This window comes from Heptranchias perlo, chromosome 29 (assembly GCF_035084215.1).
Source record: "Heptranchias perlo isolate sHepPer1 chromosome 29, sHepPer1.hap1, whole genome shotgun sequence".
Lineage (NCBI taxonomy): Eukaryota > Metazoa > Chordata > Chondrichthyes > Hexanchiformes > Hexanchidae > Heptranchias > Heptranchias perlo.
Genome location: NC_090353.1, coordinates 5993977 through 6012870, shown reverse-complemented (window position 1 = coordinate 6012870; position 18894 = coordinate 5993977). Strand labels below are relative to the sequence as shown.

Below are 18894 nucleotides of genomic sequence, written 5' to 3'. Positions count from 1 at the left end.
TTCTTTCAGCTTCAAGGGAGAGGAGACTGTTACTTTAATAAGGAAAGACTTGTTGATTCCTGGTCCAACAGACAGGAGTTAAGATCCGAGGACAGTGACAGTTTTCCCGTTCAGCACCAACTTAAAAAACACAAAAAAAAACTAACCCAATAAAACTTGCAGCAGAATCAGCTCATTTCTCTTTTAAAAAAATAAATAATTGCAAACAGAAAAGCAACCTGATGCAAGAATGAAATGTGATGCAAGATGGGTTGGGTTGTGAGTTGAGTGGGTTTGACTCTCATCGAACTCCAGCTCAGCTCACAGGCTCCTCCAGCACTCAAAGCAGGGCTCAATCTCCCAAACACACAGCTTTTTACTGTCAAGATCTCAGTGAGGATTCCCTTCCCCACCAGCCTAATAATTAAATCTCCATCTTTTTGTACTGGATCAGGCGGATGTGACGCCAGGTTTATTTCAGCTTTTTATTCCTCTCTCTTCAGGGGATGTGTGTGGGCGTTTTAACATTACAATCGCTGTTTCCTCTCTTCCCATAACCTCCCAGACCTTGCAGTTCATGTGTTTACACTGAAATATATTTTTTAATCTGGGATCCCTCCCCAGCTACAAGCCCACAGCTGGCCAGCTGCAGCTCAGAGAGAAAGAGATCAAAATTAAACAGAAAGCTCGCCATCCTGCGACCACCAAAAAGGGAATGCAGTCCTCAAATTACACAAAAGAAGAATGCTTGCAAGTAAAAAAAATACAAATTCAAGTAGTAAACAAAATGATAAATAATACATAAGTAGAAGAAAACAAGACAAATTGGAGTAACAGAATTAGGAATAATAATGAACTTGGCAAGCCAGTACTCCAACAAGCTGCCCGCCAACATGTCGTGTCATGTGACCTGTGACACGGGTCGGGAACACCCTATACCATATAAAACAATGATGTGGAGATGCCGGTGATGGACTGGGGTTGACAAATGTAAACAATCTTACAACACCAAGTTATAGTCCAACAATTTTATTTGAAAATCACAAGCTTTCGGAGGCTTCCTCCTTCGTCAGGTACCTGAGGAAGGAGGAAGCCTCCGAAAGCTTGTGATTTTCAAATAAAATTGTTGGACTATAACTTGGTGTTGTAAGATTGTTTCTATAAAACAATGAGTCATGATTCTCCTCAATGCATTAAAATAAAGAAAGCACTCACTTTCTCTCTATATGTAGATTTTTAACACAGAAGTTCACTTTTTACACTATGAAACACACGGCCGTTTCAAACTGGCCTACCTTCTCTGCTGGTCGACACAATCATAAAACACAGAACTTCTCTGCTGGCTCAAAAGCAAGGCACCTAGCAACTCTCAAGTCGGAACAGATACATCATTCAGCATAATTTGAAGATATACTGATACAAGCTGCATTTCCCTAAACAATGTCAATGTATAGCCAATCTTTAACAATGGCATATGACAATCAATGTGCCAAGTGAAATCTGTGGTCATTTAACCCAATTGGCATATTATCTGATCATTATCACAGTACTGTTTGTGGGACCTTGCTGTGTGCAAATTGGCTGCCGCATTTGCTACATTACAACAGTGACTATACTTCAAAAAAGTGCTTTGCTGGCTATAAAGCACTTTGGGATGTCCTGAGGTTGTGAAAGGCACTATATAAATGCAAGTCAGTCTTTCTTTTACAGTTTCCCTAACAATTTGCATATTATTATGCCTATCTGGTCTCTGAACTATTAGGTTTTCCTTTATGAAATATTCCATGTGGTTGTAGGTTTTTAACCCCTCGTATACTGTTTCTATCAATATAAATACAAATTAAACACACACAAAACTTCTGCTTTAGTTCCAGTGACCAGAATGGCAAATCTTTTTTCATAAGAGAAATGTAGCCTTTTGTTTCAGTATATCGTCAAAGGATGGTGAAATATACATCTCCTCCTTTATAAAGGATTACTGTTTTATTATTTCTTTATACACTGCTGAAAACTCAGGGTTGTCAAACCTGAATCTCTTGCAAACCCTGAATTCCAAAAGCATAACAGATTATGCAGCAACTGTTTGTTTTTTGATAGTTGATAACCAATGTGTTAATCATATTTCCTGGGAAATAAATGTCCCTCAGCAAAGTCCAAAAAAATTCCTTGCAGATTAATTTAATCTATTTTCAGTGATTCAATTATTAGATACAGTCGTGGGCTCTGTGTTGCCATAGTGCCCAGATTGGATTGAACTTTATGCACAAGTTAAAACACCTTTCTAATGTTATTTCGGCTATTTTTATTAAATAAGAAGTCACCGAGGTTTAGACTTGATAGCCACACTGGCTACATAATCAGATTTACTGATGCAGAGCATGAGTCACTCATCTTGCTTTGCAATCAGCAGAATAGGCTAAAACACAAGTCAATATATCACTGTGCTGGATTTCCTTTCACCTTTTGCCAAGTAGGATTTTTTTTTGGGCTTGCTTTTAAGTAAATCATTTTACTTTCCACACAATAAAATTCTTTAACTTTTTAGCAGAGCAAATTAAACATAATATTTGCCCGCATATTTTCTCAATGAGGGGTTGTGTGTGGAGAAAGAGTGGAAACAAACCACCAGAGACAGAAGGAAACCGCAAAACAGTAATTAAGGTTCAAACATAGTGGAGTAACCTGCAAGCTTTAAAGATTAAAGGCAATGAGTACAATTTTCCAGCCTATTTATTAGTATCCCGATAAAGCTAACCACATCATCTTTGGAACCCGAACACCATCTTTATACTTACATTGCTGCTCGATTGCCAGCTTGTACTGGTAATAATTGTAGTATTCACCTCCAAACAGAAAGGAAAACTTGGGGTTTTCTTTCTGTTTCTCCATCGTCATCTTCTCGAATTCCGGACCATTCCGGGCCACAAATTGTGCCAGTTTGTCGATGACATTCCTCAACTCCTGGTCTGCAACAATAAAAACGTTAACATTAATACCCAAACCGTGTCTACATCTCAAATTCCTTTTAATTGAAAATGTTGGCATTAAATCAAATCAGACCAGGTCTTCTAACAAAATATATTTTTATACTGTTCTAATGTTTTAAATTGGCCCCGAGTTAATTGCGCAGATAAGCTATTTTACAGCAAAATATCAGAGCTAGTTGGATTTCAACACTATCTTTGGCCTTCGCCTCCCAGCTTATTTAACCTATTGGTATCAATACACTAAAGGAAAAGGAAATCCCACAACACACTGTCATTTCGTACAAATACTTTTCCAGTGTGGTGCTCTGAATACATCTCAAACTGTTCCCGTCACTACCATCACCAATGATACTCCTGCAATCCTCAGCGTTTGATGTCGAGCTCTTTCCAAGCTAAAAGATCCCACAGCACAATTCAAAGAGCACGGGAGCTCTCCCGGTGTCCTGGCCAACATTTCTCTCTCAACCACCACCACCAAAACAGATCGCCTGGTCATTTCTCTCATTGCTATTTGTGGGATCTTGCTGTGCGCAAATTGGCTGCCGCATTTGCCTACATTACAACAGTGACTACACATCAAAAGTACTTCATTGGCTGTGAAGTGTGTTGGGACAGCCTGAGGTCGTCATATACACTAGCAAGTTCGCTCACTTTTTATTTTAAAAGCGCACTCCTAAAAGACCGTACCCAGCTGCAGCAGCAACCACAAATTTAAAATCAACATTTGGGACAGACGCCCAATCAACTTTAGGAATCCTCTAGGGCAGTGCAAACCATGATACTGCAGTTGAGGAGACCCATGATCATAGCCACCGGTGAGCTCATTGTTTAAGACAGCGAGAAGAACACAATACGTCGCCAGGTATGCCCACCCAACAAAGCAATATCTTGACAGTCAAAGACCATCATTGCGAAGCCACCCGACACATCACTGAAGGAGGTGGGTGACAGTGAAACATCACTGAAGACATTGAATGGGGTGGGTGACAGCAAAATACTGCCTCACATATCTTTGGAGATTTGGTTTCCAACTCCTTCACTGGGCCGCTCGAGGTTGAAAGCCTTACAAAAAAAAAATCAATGAAGCAAACCTAAGTGCCTTGCCCCTAAGCCTTACAAGAATCTGTAAACTCGTATAAAGCCACAAAATGGCGAGAGCAAAATCTGGTTGCTGTCTGGTTACTCCCAGGCCTTCACAGCATCCGATACATGTGCTGCAACAACCTGAACAACAATTAGAAAGAGCCAGAGTGTGGGTTAAGGGTAGCTACTCAGACTGGTAAAAGGTGGGACGTAGCGTTCCACAGGGATCGGTGCTGGGACCACTGTTCACAATTTACATCGAAGCTTTTCGGCCCAACTGGTCTATGCTGGCATTTATGTTCCACACGAGCCTCCTCCCTCCCTATCAGCATACCCTTCTATTCTATTCCATTAACGATTTGGATTCGGGAATCGAAAGTACAATTTCAAAATTGGGGGATGTTGTTAATACAAAAGGAAGAACGCATCAAAATGTAAGAGGACATTAATAAACTTGCAAAATAACAAATGAGTTTCAATATAGATAAGTGTGAGATGGCGTTTTGGTAGGAAGAATAAAAAGGCCATATACTATTTGGATAATAGTCTAAATGGGGTAGAGGAGCAATGGCATCTAGGGGTACAGATACACAAATCACTAAAAGTAGTGACGTCGATTAATAAGGCCATAAAAAAGGCAAACCAAGCACTGGGGTTCATTTCTAGAGGGATAGAATTGAAAAGCAGAGAAGTTACTTTAAACTTGTATAGAACCTTAGTTAGACCACACTGTGCAAAGTTCTGGTCTCTATATTATAGAAAGGATATAGAGGCATTGGAGAGGGTGCCAAAAAGATTCACAAGGATGATACCAGTACATGGAATATACTGATCAGGAAAGGCTGAACAGGCTGGGGCTCTTTTCTCTAGAAAAGAGAAGGCGAAAGGGTGACCTGATAGAGGTCTTTAAGATAATGAAAGAGTTTGATAGGGTAGACGTAGAGAAAGTGTTTCCATTTGTGGGATAGTCCAAAACTAGAGATCATAAATATAAAATAGTCACTAATAAATCCAATAGGGAATTCAGGAGAAACTTCTTTACCCAAAGAGTGGTAAGGATGTGGAACACAAGGAGTAGATGAGGCAAATAGCACGGATGCATTTAAGGGGAAGCTGGATAAGCACAAGAGAGAAAGGAATAGGATATGCTAATAGGGTTAGATGAAGTAGGGAGGAGGTTTGTGTGGAGCATAAACACCAGTTGGGCCAAATGGCCTGTTTCTGTGCTGTACTTTCAATGTAACTCAATGAATATCAATGGAATTCCTCTATAGTATTTGGTCTCACTTGGATGCTTCTTCTCACACAAAGAAGCCACAACTGCGTCTGATCACTGAAGGTTTCATCTTTCAAGACTCCATCCTCAGTAGGGCAGCGCAAACTCGAGTCAGCAGTTCTTGACACTAATCTCCCAGAGCAGATTTAAGCATTCTGCAATATAAAGTGCATTTACTTCCAACAAACTAGCTCATTAAGATCTCCCACCTGCACAGCGCACTCCACAGCTTCTGCAATCTCCATACAGATGGGTCCTTATTATGGCCTGTTGGGTCAACCACGAACTCAGTATAATACATTCTCCACACCGTGGGGATGCTCTCAGGTTTGTTGGAGAGTACCAGATAATAGTCTTGAGAAATTCTTTAGATTATCATTGTTTTTCAACTTACTAAAGTCTGTTTTCAATCTAGGATCACCTCCATCCACCCTTGCAAATGAAAACAAACCACTGAACCTGCTTTATCTCCCTAATGGCCCACTTGGTGAACTGCATCATAATATGACTTTGAACAGCTCTCTCAGCTGCTCCGAAGACAGGTCAATCAATAGCGAGTCTCCATCTCAACAGCCAAAATCATCTAAGGTTAACGTCAAACCCAGACTCATCTTCTCAACAATGAACTGCCCTTCCATCTTCATCTCCAATGTTAAGTGCAACAAGCTTATGGACTTCTTTGTCTCAGGCCATCCACGCAGATCTCTCAATGACCAATGCTGCTTCCTCGCCTACCCCCATCCTACCTCAATCACTCTCCATCTCTTCCTTCCCCAGTCTTTGCAGGTTCATCTCCTGCTCTCCGAATCCCCTCCTCACTTAACCTCACCTAGCCCCATTACTCACTAACATGGTAAGTGGCTCCCTTTGCAAAGCCACCCATCTCCTCCCCTTCAAAATGTTAAAAAGTCCCATGACACTATTTGAAGAGCATGGAGTTACCCCGATGTCCTGGTCAATGATCCTCCCTCAACCAATACCAGCAAATACAAATTAACTGGTCATTCATCTTGTTTGGCCCTTGCTGTGTGCAAACTGATTACGCACTGAATGCACCTCAAAAAAGTAAATCACTTTTTTCTTATTATTCATTCTCAGGATGTGGGCATCACAAGCACGGCCGGCATTTATTGCCCATCCCCAGTTGCCCTTGAGAAGGTTGTGGTAGGCCGCCTTCTTGTGGTGAAGGTGCTCCCACAGTGCTGTTAAGTAGAGTTTTCCAGGATTTTAACCCAGCGATGATGAAGGAATGGAGATACATGTCCAAATCATGGTTGCAAAGGACTTTGAGGTGTCCTGAGAATAAGATGCTAGATAAATGCAAATCCATTATTTGAGTAAGCTTAAATTTAATTTATGACTTGAATATTCCAGCCTCATCATTGTAAATTAGTCTCTTTAGACACACCAGTAGAATGTCTTTGGTTATACAAAGGCCGATGGTTGTAATTCCAACTCCGTATTCAAACAACCGTGGCCTGACCAGCTGCTCTGGTTGTGCTGCTGGTTCCAGGCCAGACAGCTCCACTGGCAACATTTGAGTTTCTTTCCTTTTGAAAACACATAAATAATGCACTTATCCAGATAGACAAGCAATTATTTAACACACCCACCACCATTTCTAGAACTAGCCGAGCCTCTAGCCAAGCTGTTCCAGTACAGCTACAACACTGGACTGCAACACTGGACCCAACAATGTGGAAAATTGCCTAGGTATGTCCTGCCCACAAAAAGGAGGACAAAGCCAATCCGGCCAATTACCGCTCCATCAGTCTACTCTCAATCATCAGCAAAGTGATAGAAGGTGTCGTCGACAGTGCTATCAAGCGGCACTTACTCACCAATAACCTGCTCAACGATGCTCAGTTTGGGTTCCGCCAGGACCACTCGGCTCCAGACCTCATTACAGCCTTGTTCCAAACATGGACTAAAGAGCTGAATTCATTTTGAAGGGGAGGAGATGGGTGGCTTTGCAAAGGGAGCCACTTACCATGTTAGTGAGTAATGGGGCGAGGTGAGGTTAAGTGAGGAGGGGATTCGGAGAGCAGGAGATGAACCTGCAAAGACTGGGGAAGGAAGAGATGGAGAGTGATTGAGGTAGGATGGGGGTAGGTGAGGAAGCAGCATTGGTCATTGAGAGATCTGCGTGGATGGCCTGAGACAAAGAAGTCCATAAGCTTGTTGCACTTAACATTGGAGATGAAGATGGAAGGGCAGTTCATTGTTGAGAAGATGAGTCTGGGTTTGACGTTAACCTTAGATGATTTTGGCTGTTGAGATGGTGACTCGCTATTGATTGACCTGTCTTCGGAGCAGCTGAGAGAGCTGTTCAAAGTCATATTATGATGCAGTTCACCAAGTGGGCCATTAGGGAGATAAAGCAGGTTCAGTGGTTTGTTTTCATTTGCAACGACACAAAAACTGGCCGTGAAGTTGATAGTGAAGAGGATAGCTGTAGACTCCAAAAAGATATCAATGGGTTGGTGGAGTGGGCGGAAAAGTGGCAAATGGAGTTCAACCTGGCGAAGTGTGAGGTAATGGTAGGGAGGGCAAACAGTAAAAGGGAATAGGCAGTAAACGAGAATATATTGAGAGGGGAGTAGAGGAAGTGAGAGACCTTGGAGTGCATGTGCACAGGTCCCTGAAGGTGGCAGTACAGGTAGATAAGGTTGTGAAGAAGGCATACGGAATGCTCTGTTATTAGCCAAGGTACAGAATACAAAAGCAGGGATGTAATGATGGAACTGTATAAAACGCTGGTAAGGCCATAGCTGGAGTATTATGCACAGTTCTGGTCACTACATTACAGGGAGGATGTAATTGCTCTGGAGAGAGTGCAGAGAAGATTTACAAGAATGTTGCCAGGGCTTGAAAATTGCAGCTACGAGAAGAGATTGGATAGGCTGGGGTTGTTTTCCTTGGAGCAGAGGAGGCTGAGGTATTTGTCTGGCGCGAATGTTACTTGCCACTTATCAGCCCAAGCCTGGATGTTGTCCAGGTCTTGGTGCACGCGGGCACAGACTGCGTTATTATCTGAAGGCTTGCGAATGGAACTGAACACTTTGCAATCATCAACGAACATCCCCACTTCTGACCTTATGATGGAGGGATGGTCATTGGTGAAGCAGCTGAAGATGGTTGGGCCTAGGACACTGCCCCAAAGAACACCTGCAGCAATGTCCTGGGGCTGAGATGATTGGCCTCCAACAACCACTACCATCTTCCTTTCTGCTAGGTGCGACTCCAGCCACTGGAGAGTTTTCCCCGATTCCCATTGACTTCAATTTTACTAGGGCTCCTTGGTGCCACACTCGGTTAAATGCTGCCTTGATGTCAAGGGCAGTCACTCTCACCTCACCTGGAATTCAGCTCGAGTCCATGTTTGGACCAAGGCTGTAATGAGGTCTGGAGCAGAGTGGTCCTGGCGGAACCCAAACTGAGCATTGGTGATTTAGGTTATTGGTAAGTGCCGCTTGATAGCACTGTCAATGGGTGGTCAGGATTGGGAACTAATTATACCGGGTTATAAGGTCTACAGGAGAGATAGGGAAAATGGAAGAGGGGGAGGAATAGCCTTAATGATTAGAGAAGATATCACTTCAATGATAAAGGGGGATATAACGAGAGGTAAGCAGCCAACAGAGACCTTATGGGTTGAATTGAGAAATAGGAAAGGATCTAAGACTATAGTGGGAGTTGTGTATAGGACCCCTGGCAGCAGCTCTGAAGTGCTAGATTGTATAAATGCAGAGATTAGACAAGCGTGTAACAAAGGCATAGTGGTCTTAATGAGGGACTTTAACCTTCACATAGATTGGGAAAAGCAGACTAGCAACTGTCAGAAAGGTAGTGAATTTCTTGAGTGTGCCCGGGATAGTTTTCTACAGCAGTATGTCCTAGAGGCAACAAGGGGGCAAGCCATACTAGATTTAGTAATGAGTAATGAGCCAGATTTAGTTAACAGCTTAACTGTGCGTGAACATCTATCCAATAGTGATCATAACATGATCAAGTTCAATGTAGTGTTTGAAAGGGAAAAAAGTGAATCAGCTGCTAAGATTCTAGACTTGGGCAAGGCCGACTTCAATGGGATGAGACAGAGACCGTCCACAGTAAACTGGGCAAATCTGTTAATGGGTAAGACGACAGATGTTCAGTGGGAAATGTTTAAAGAAACATTTAACGTGATACAGAATCGGTTTATACCCCTGAGTGGCAAGAACTCTACTTGCCAAAAAAAACAGCCATGGACAACTAAAGAGGTAAGGGATAGTATAAGACATAAGGAAAAGGCATACAAAAAGGCAAAAAATGGCACAGATCCTGGCAAATGGGAAAGATACAAAGATCAATAAAGGGTCACAAAACAGATAGTAAGGGCTACAAAAAGAGAGTATGAAAAGAAACTCGCAAGGGATATCAAAACCAATACGAAGAACTTTTATAGTTATATTAGGAAAAAGAGGGTGGTCAGGAGCAGTGTTGGCCCCTTAAAAACTGAAAGTGGGGATATTGTCATTGACAATGGGGAAATGGCGGACATGTTGAACAATTACTTTGCATCAGTATTTACAGTAGAAAAAGAGGATAGCATGCCGGAAATCCCAAGAAAACTAATATTGAATCGGGGACAGGGACTCGATAAAATTAACATAAGTAAAGCAACAGTAATGAAGAAAATAATAGCACTAAAGAGTGACAAATCCCCAGGACCAGATAGTTTCCATCCCAGGGTTTTAAAAGGAAGTAGGTGAGCACATTGTGGATGCCCTAACTATAATCTTTCAAAGTTCTCTAGATTCAGGAACTGTCCTTCTAGATTGGAAAATTGCACGTCACTCCGCTTTTTAAGAAAGGACAGAGAGGGAACCCGGGGAATTATAGACCAGTTGGCCTAACATCTGTTGTGGGGAAGATGCTGGAGTCTATAATTAAGGATAGGGTGACTGAACACCTCGAGAATTTTCAGTTAATCAGAGAGAGCCAGCATGGATTTGTGAAAGGTAGGTCGTGCCTGACAAACCTGATTGAATTTTTTGAAGAGGTGACTAAAGTAGTGGTCAGGGGAATGTCAATGGATGTTATTTATATGGACTTCCAGAAGACATTTGATAAGGTCCCACATAAGAGACTGTTAGCTAAGATAGAAGCCCATGGAATCGAGGGAAAAGTACGGACTTGGTTAGGAAGTTGGCTGAGCGAAAGGCGACAGAGAGTAGGGATAATGGGAAGGTACTCACATTGGCAGGATGTGACTAGTGGAGTCCCGCAGGGATCGGTCTTGGGGCCTCAATTATTCACAATTTTTATGAACGACTTAGATGAAGGCATAGAAAGTCTCATATCTAAGTTTGCCGATGACGCAAAGATTGGCGGCATTGTAAGCAGTGTGGATGAAAACATAAAATTACAAAGCAATATTGATAGATTAGGTGAATGGGCAAAACTGTGGCAAATAGAATTCAATGTAGACAAATGTGAGGTCATCCACTTTGGATCAAAAAAGGATAGAACAGGGTATTCCCTAAATGGTAAAAAGTTAAAAACAGTGGATGTCCAAAGGGACTTAGGGGTTCAGGTACATAGATCATTGAAGTGTCATGAACAGGTGCAGAAAATAATCAATAAGGCAAATGGAATGTTGACCTTTATAATCTAGAGGACTAAGAGTACAAGGGGGCAGAAGTTATGCTGCAGCTATACAAACCCCTGGTTAGACCACACCTGGAGTACTGTGAGCAGTTCTGGGCACCGCACCTTCGGAAGGACATATTGGCCTTGGAGGGAGTGCAGCGTAGGTTTACTAGAATGATACCAAGACTTCAAGGGTTAAATTCCGAGGAGAGATTACACAAATTGGGGTTGTATTCTCTAGAGTTTCGAAGGTTAAGGGGTGATCTGATCGAAGTTTATGATATTAAGGGGAACGGATAGGGTGGATAGAGAGAAACTATTTCCGCTGGTTGGGGATTCTAGGAGTAGGGGGCAGTCTAAAAATTAGAGCCAGACCTTTCAGGAGTGAGATTAGAAAACATTTCTACACACAAAGGGTTGTAGAAGTTTGGAACTCTCTTCCACAAACGGCATTTGATACTCGCTCAATTGCTAAATTTAAATCTGAGATCATTAGCTTTTTGGCAACCAAAGGTATTAAGGGATATTGGCCAAAGGCAGGTATATGGAGTTAGATCACAGATCAGCCATGACCTTATCAAATGGCGGAGCAGGTACGAGGGGCTGAATGGCCTACTCCTGTTCCTATGACACTTCTGGCTGAAGATGGTTGCAAACGCTTCAGCCTTGTCTTTTGCACTCACATGCTAGACTCTGCCATCATTGAGGATGGGGACATTCACAAAGCCTCCTCCTCCCATTTGTTGTTTAATTGTCCACCACCATTCACGACTGGTTGTGGCAGGACTGCAGAGCTTTGATCTGATCTGTTGGTTGTGGAATCGCTTAGCTCTGTCTATAGCATGTTGCTTCCGCAGTTTAGCATGCATGTAGTCCTGTGTTGTAGCTTCACCAGGTTGGCACCTCATTTTAGGTATGCCTGGTGCTGCTCCTGGCATGCTCTTCTGCACTCCTCATTGAACCAGGGTTGATCCCCTGACTTGTTGGTAATGGTAGAGTGAGGAATATGCCCGGCCATGAGATTACAGATTGTGCTGGAATACAATTCTGCTGCTGCTGATGGCCGACAGCGCCTCATGGGTGCCCAATTTTGAGCTGCTAGATCTGTTCTGAATCTATACCATTTAGCACGGTGGTAGTACCACATAACAAGTTGGATGGTTTCCTCGGTGTGAAGATGGGACTTTGTCTCCACGAGGACTGTGCAGTGGTCACTCCTACCAATACTATCATGGACAGATGCATCTGCGACAAGTAGATTGGTGAGGACGAGGTCAAGTCAGTTTTTCCCATATTACATGCCCTTTACACTTGAAATCAGTCTTGTTGCTTTTCTCTGCACCCTCCCCAAATCATGTCTTGTAACCAGAATTGAACAAACACCGCCCTCCCAAGCACGATCTGACTAGTGCATTTTAAAGCCTAAGCGCAGCACTTGTCCTTCATCTCAGCGTTCCATTTGGTTTTTAAAATTTCCATACCACATTATCTAGACATCGAAACATGTTTCTTGCATATTTAAAAAAAAATTAATACTCCACTTCCCATATCCCTTGACTCCCTTAGAGTCCAAAAATCTATAGATCTCAACCTAGAATATACTGAGCGTCTGAGCATCCACAGCCCTCTGGGGTAGAGAATTCCAAAGATTCACAACCCTCTGCGTGAAGAAATTCCTCATCTCAGTCCTAAATGGCCGAACCCTTATCCTGAGACTATGCCCGTAGTTCTCGACTCTCCAGCCAGGGGAAACAGCCTCTCAGCATCTACCCTGTCAAGCCCTCTCAGAATTTTGTATGTTTCAATAAGATCACCTCTGATTCTTCTAAACTCCAGAGAGTATACATCCATTCTACTCAATCTCTCTTCATAGGACAACCCTCTCATCCCAAGAATCAATCTAGTGAACCTTCGTTGCACCCTCTCGAAGGCAAATATATCCTTCCTTAGATAAGGAGACCAAAACGGTACCCAGTACTCCAGGTGTGGTCTCACCACATAGCCCTGTACAACTGCAACAAGACTTCCTTACTCTTGTACTCCAAACCCCTTGCAATAAAGGTCAACATACCATTTGCCTTCCTAATTGCTTGCTGTACCTGCATGTTAATGTTCTATGTTTCATGTACAAGAGCACCCAAATCCCTCTGAACACCAACATTTAATAGTTTCTTAGCCTTTAAAAAATATTCAGTTTTTCTATTCTTCCTACCAAAGTGAATATCCTCACATTTCCCCACATTATACTCTGCCACCTTCTTGCCCACTCACTTAACTTGTCCATATTTCTTTGCAGACTCTGAACGCCTCACAGCTTACTTTCCCACCTAGTTTTGTATCGTCAGCAAACTTGGATACATTACACTCGGTCCCTTCATCTAAGTCATTAATACAGACTGTAAATAGCTGAGGCCCAAGCACTGATCCTTGCGGCACCCTACTAGTAACTGCCTGCCAACTTGAAAATGACCCGTTTATTCATACTGTCTATTTTCTGTCCGTTAACCAATCCTCTATTCATGCTAATATATTACCCTCACCATGAGCCCTTATTGAGTGTAACAACCTTTCGTGTGGCATCTTATCAAATGCCTTTTGAAAATCCAAATATACGACATTCACTGGTTCCTTTATTTACCCTGCTAGTTACACCCTCAAAAAACTAATAGATTTGTCAAACACAATTTCCCTTTCATAAAACCATGTTGACTCTGCCTAATCATATTATGATTTTCTAAGTACCCTGTTACCTGTCCTTAATAATGCATTTTCCTGACAACTGATGTCAGGCTAACTAGCCTGTAGTTTCCTGTTTTCTCTCCCTCCTTTCTTGAAGCAATGTTACATTTGCTACCTTCCAATCTATTGGGACCTTTCTAGAATCTAGGGAATTTTGGAAGATCACAACCAATGCATCTACTATTTCTGCAGCCACCTCTTTTAGAGCCCTCGGATGTAGGCCATCAGGTCCAGGGGATTTGTTGGCTTTTAGTCCCAGTACTTTTTCTTTACTAATCTTAACTGCTTTAAGTTCCTCACTCACATTAGACCCTTGGCTCCCCACTATCCCTGGTATGTTTGTGTCTTCCACTGTGAAGACAGGTACAAAATATTTGTTTAACATCGCTGCCATTTCCTTATTCCTCATTATAATTTCTCTAAGGTTTACTTTCACTACTCTCTTCCTTTTTACACATTTGAGGAAGCTCTTACAATTCATTTGCATATTTCTTGCTAGTTTACTCTCATATTCTATTTTCTCCCTCTATCCATTTTTTGGTCATCCTTTGCTGGTTTCTAAAACTCTCCCAATCCTCAGGCTTACTACTCTTGGCAACATTATAAGCCTCTTGTTTTAATCTAATACTATCCTTAACTTCTTTAACTAGCCACATTTGGATCACTTTTCCCATGGAGTTTTTAAGTCCTCAATGGAATGTACATTTGTTGAGAATTATGAAATATGTTTAAATGTTCATCAGTGCTTATCTACCATCATATCATTTAATCTAATTTCCCAATCTAACTTAGCCAACTCACCCCTATGTAATTGGATAACAGTTGTGAGTGCAGTCAAGTATTTGAAATGGTAAAGATTAGGTTGGACGTGCAGGAACAGTTGGGGGGAGACGAGCCCTATGGACTCTCAGACACTTGACGGAGGGGCACATTTTGTGAAGTTAATGGATCTCAGATAGGTGGTGGGGCAGAATCATTACTTTTTTTTCCCCCCAAAGTCTTAATTGAAATTAAATTGAAAGTATATGGCGTTGATCCATACACTGGCTCACGTTCATACAAAACAAGGTATTCTAAGATGGTTGAGTTAATCGCACCAACGTTTCAACACAAAAGGGAAGGCAGGTTTTACGTTTTACAAATGTCCCAATTAACCGGTTTGAACAGGGCGGCAACTCCACGCTTGGCCACACAATCTAGGCCACATCCCGACTCTCCAGCCTGACTGGAACCCCTGGCCCGCCACTTTCCCCTCTACACCGAGGGGTTATTTAAACCCGAGCCCCGCCGTCCATGATTGATTCCTCTCCCTCTCCCTCTCCTTCAAGCCTCACTGTCCACATACGCAGATGCCTCCAAGAGCGGGATTTCACGCATGTGCAGAGCCAAAATTAGAAGCGCACATGCGCGGTGGACCTGCGAGCCCCTCACACGCATGCGTGGTGTGGACGGCGGGCCATCGCTGGCCATATGAGACGCGCAGGGAAAGGGCCTGGATATTTATGCACAATAAAAAAAAAAGATCACATTTACAAGCGGCGGTTCCGTTGTGAACGGGTGTGTTTCGGCACTCACCCTCAGGAGGTACCGGTATATCCATCGCGGCGGGTTTCTCTCTCAGCACTTCCAGATATAATATTTAAACCTCCATCTCACACTTCCAGCAACTCGCACACCGACCGCGGTCGTCTCCAACCGGAAGGAAAACTGATCGACGGCACAAAATGTGCGACAGTAACTGCGTTATACATTGCACATGCGCATTATTGCTGTCATGGGGGGCAGCGGCCGCCATCTTTGTGCGGGGCTTTTCCTTTGACTCACCCACAGAAATTGGTTTGAAATTGACCACACAACAGCGCTAATTTGGGCAAGAATGATGAGGTTAACAGTGTATTAAGTTGAATGTATCATGTTAAATTATAGAATTCACCACGATGATGCCAGGGATGGAAAACTATAGTTATGAGGAAGGGATAAATACAGAAAATGCTGGAAATACTCAGCCAGTCAGGCAGCATCTGTGGAGAAAGAAAGATGTAGCTTACAACACCAGGTTATAGTCCAACAGCTTTATTTGAAATCACAAGCTTTCGGAGGCTTCCTCCTTCGTCAGGTTCACTCACCTGACGAAGGAGGAAGCCTCCGAAAGCTTGTGATTTCAAATAAAGCTGTTGGGCTATAACCTGGTGTTGTAAGACTCCTTACATTTGTCCACCCCAGTCCATCACCGGCATCTCCACATTGAGAAAGAAAGAGTTAACGTTTCAGGTGGATGACCCTTCGTGGGGTCCTGACCAGAGGTCTTTAACCTGAAACGTTAACTCTGTTTCTTTCTCTACAGATGCTCTACAGTATTTCCAGCATTTTCTGTTTTTATTTCAGATTTCCATCATTTGCAGTATTTTGCTTTTGGGGTTATGAGGAAGAGACTTGAGATACTGGGACTATTTCCACTGGAGGAGAGAAGGCCATAAAGAAAGACTTGCATTTATGTAAAACCTTTCACGACCACATGACGTCCTAATGCGTTTTACAGCCAATGAAATACTTTTTGAAATGTAGTCATGTTCTGATTTAGAAAACGCAACAGCCAATTTGCACACAGCAATGTGATAATGACCAGATAATCTGTTTTAATGATGTTGGTTGAGGAATAAATATCAGCCAGGACACCGGGGAGAACTCCCCTGCTCTTCTTCGATCTTTTACGTCCACCTGAGAGGGGCAGGTGGGGCCTCGGTTTAACATCTCATCCAAAAGATGGCAACTCTGACAGTGCAGCACTCCCTCAGTACTGCACTGGAGTGTCAGCCTAGATTTTGTGCTCAAGCCTCTGGAGTGGGACTTAAAGCAACGACCTTCTGACTCAGAAGCAACTGAGCCACAGCTGACACGTAAGGGGAGATTTGATTGAGATTTTCTCAATTACCATGGGTTTGGATAGTAAATAGGGAAAAACATGATGTGATGAATTGAGTGTGATGGAATATTGAGTGTGAAAAAATTGAGTATGATGGAATACTCTCCACTTGCCTGGATGAGTGCAGCTCCAACAACACTCAAGAAGCTCGACACCATCCAGGACAAAGCAGCCCGCTTGATTGGCACCCCATCCACCACCCTAAACATTCTCTCCCTTCACCACCGGCGCACTGTGGCTGCAGTATGTACCATCTACAGGATGCACTGCAGCAACTCGCCAAGGCTTCTTCGACTGCACCTCCCAAACCTGCGACCTCTACCACCTAGAAGGACAAGAGCAGCAGGCACATGGGAACAATACCACCTGTGCATTCCCCTCCAAATCACACACCATCCCGACTTGGAAATATATTGCCGTTCCTTCATCGTCGCTGGGTCTAAATCCTGGAACTCCCTAACAGCACTGTGGGAGAACCTTCACCACACGGACTGCAGCGGTTCAAGAAGGCGGCTCACCACCACCTTCTCAAGGGCAATTAGGGATAGGCAATAAATGCTGGCCTTGCCAGCGATGTCCACATCTCCATGAACGAATAAAAAAAACTTTCCTTTGGTTGGGGAGTCAGTGCTGAGGGGTCATCCTCAGCACTGATAGTGGGGTTAATTTTGGATTGCTCTAGCAAAGAGGCGGCTGAATGGGCTTCTGCACTGCAATCTACTGTGGTTTCATCTTTAAAGCGATACTCCGGAGAAGGCTCACAAGGAATGTAATGCCAAGGGAGATAAGCAGGGCCCTGCACAAGGATGACACACAAATTCATGAAGCGTTGCCAAGGAAGGTAAAACAGGCAAACTGGTCAAGAATGATTGGAGAGGTTTTCTGAAGTTTCATTACATACCTTTGTTGACAGGGATAAACTTTGCAGAATATTTTCATTGAGATTAAATGTGGGGTTGAATAGAGTCTGCGACAGAGCAGATTAACGTCTGTGGAATACACTTAACATGCAAAATCCATGTGGAGTAACAATTAACAAAGGTGAATAGAATCCTCATTTGTATTGCCAGATCAGTTGAGCATAAATTGGAAGATGCCATGCTAAAACTCACTGTGTTCACTTTATGCTGAGACATAAAGAAAATGTTCAAGCCACGGGAGAGGGAGGGAGGGAGGGTGGAGGCATAGAAGAGGCAGAAGACTGATTCCTTCATTAAAGTATTGAGTTACTAGGAAAGACTGGAGAAAGTGAGGCTCTTTGCCCTTGACAGGAAATGACTGAGAGGGGACCTTAAAGAGGTAGACAAGGTATTAAATGCTATAGAGAAGGTTTATCCAAAGCACTAGTCGGGTTAATAAAACAAAGTGCATCGGTTAAAACCTGTGAAAGGAAAATTTAGGACAGATGTCAGAAAGAACTCCTTCACACAGAGCGATCAACACTTGGATTGACCTTCCAGGTAGAGTAATGGAGGCGAAAACCTTTAATTCATGCAAAAGACCGATGGTGTAATGATGGGGAAGGTGAATAGGGACATAGGAATAGGAGTTGGCCAATTTGGGAGCGGACACACATTGTGGACGGGTCTATTAAAATGTGGGAGTTACCATCCGTACCCAACCCAACCACGGACCCCTTTGTACCTCCCCACCCACCTGCACCCCCTCCTCCCCAGTCAATTATTACTAGGGGCGCAGAGGGGATTTAAAAGTTTGAAAAGCTGGTCGGTTGTAAGAGGAAAACTGGCCTATTTAGAAATGACAGTTGTCTGTGTAAAGGACCTATTTGGTTGACTAACACTCTCTTAGTTTGTGCAATCATTTAGAATGAAGGACATCTCTGAACCATTCGTAGCACTGACTCTGGTCTCTCATGTGGACAAATTGGTGCTCGGGAAGCTGACAGACTGAATTCAGCAGCAGTTTGTATCAGTGCCTCAGCAAGACAACAACAACAACAACTTGCATTTATATATCGTCTTTAACTTAGTAAAACATCCCAGGGCACTTCACAGGAGCGATTATCAAATAAAATTTGACACCGAGCCACATAAGGAGATATTGGACAGAGGTAGGTTTTAAAGAGTGTCTTAAAGGAGGAGAGAGAGGCCAAGAGGTTTAGGGAGGGAATTCCAGAGCTTAGGGCCTAGGCAGCTGAAGGCACGGCCGCCAATGGTGGAGCGATTAAAATCAGGGATGCGCAAGAGGCTGGAATTGGAGGAGTGCAGAGATCTCGGAAGGTTGTCGGGCTGGAGGAGGTTACAGAAATAGGG

General features: G+C 43.1%; 1 protein-coding gene across 2 annotated transcripts in view; it reads right to left on the bottom strand.

Annotated features, from left to right (window-relative positions):
- The window catches only part of cherp (calcium homeostasis endoplasmic reticulum protein), an 88070-nt gene extending 72676 nt beyond the window's left edge, over positions 1-15394 (bottom strand). For both annotated transcript variants that reach the window (XM_067968021.1, XM_067968022.1), the window contains exons 1-2: positions 15274-15394; positions 2775-2945 (exon numbers count right to left, since the gene is read on the bottom strand). In XM_067968021.1, the coding sequence (XP_067824122.1) occupies positions 2775-2945; positions 15274-15298 (196 nt within the window). In that variant the 5' untranslated portion in view covers positions 15299-15394. The remainder of the gene's footprint in view (positions 1-2774; positions 2946-15273) is intronic.
- Positions 15395-18894: the final 3500 nt, after the last annotated feature.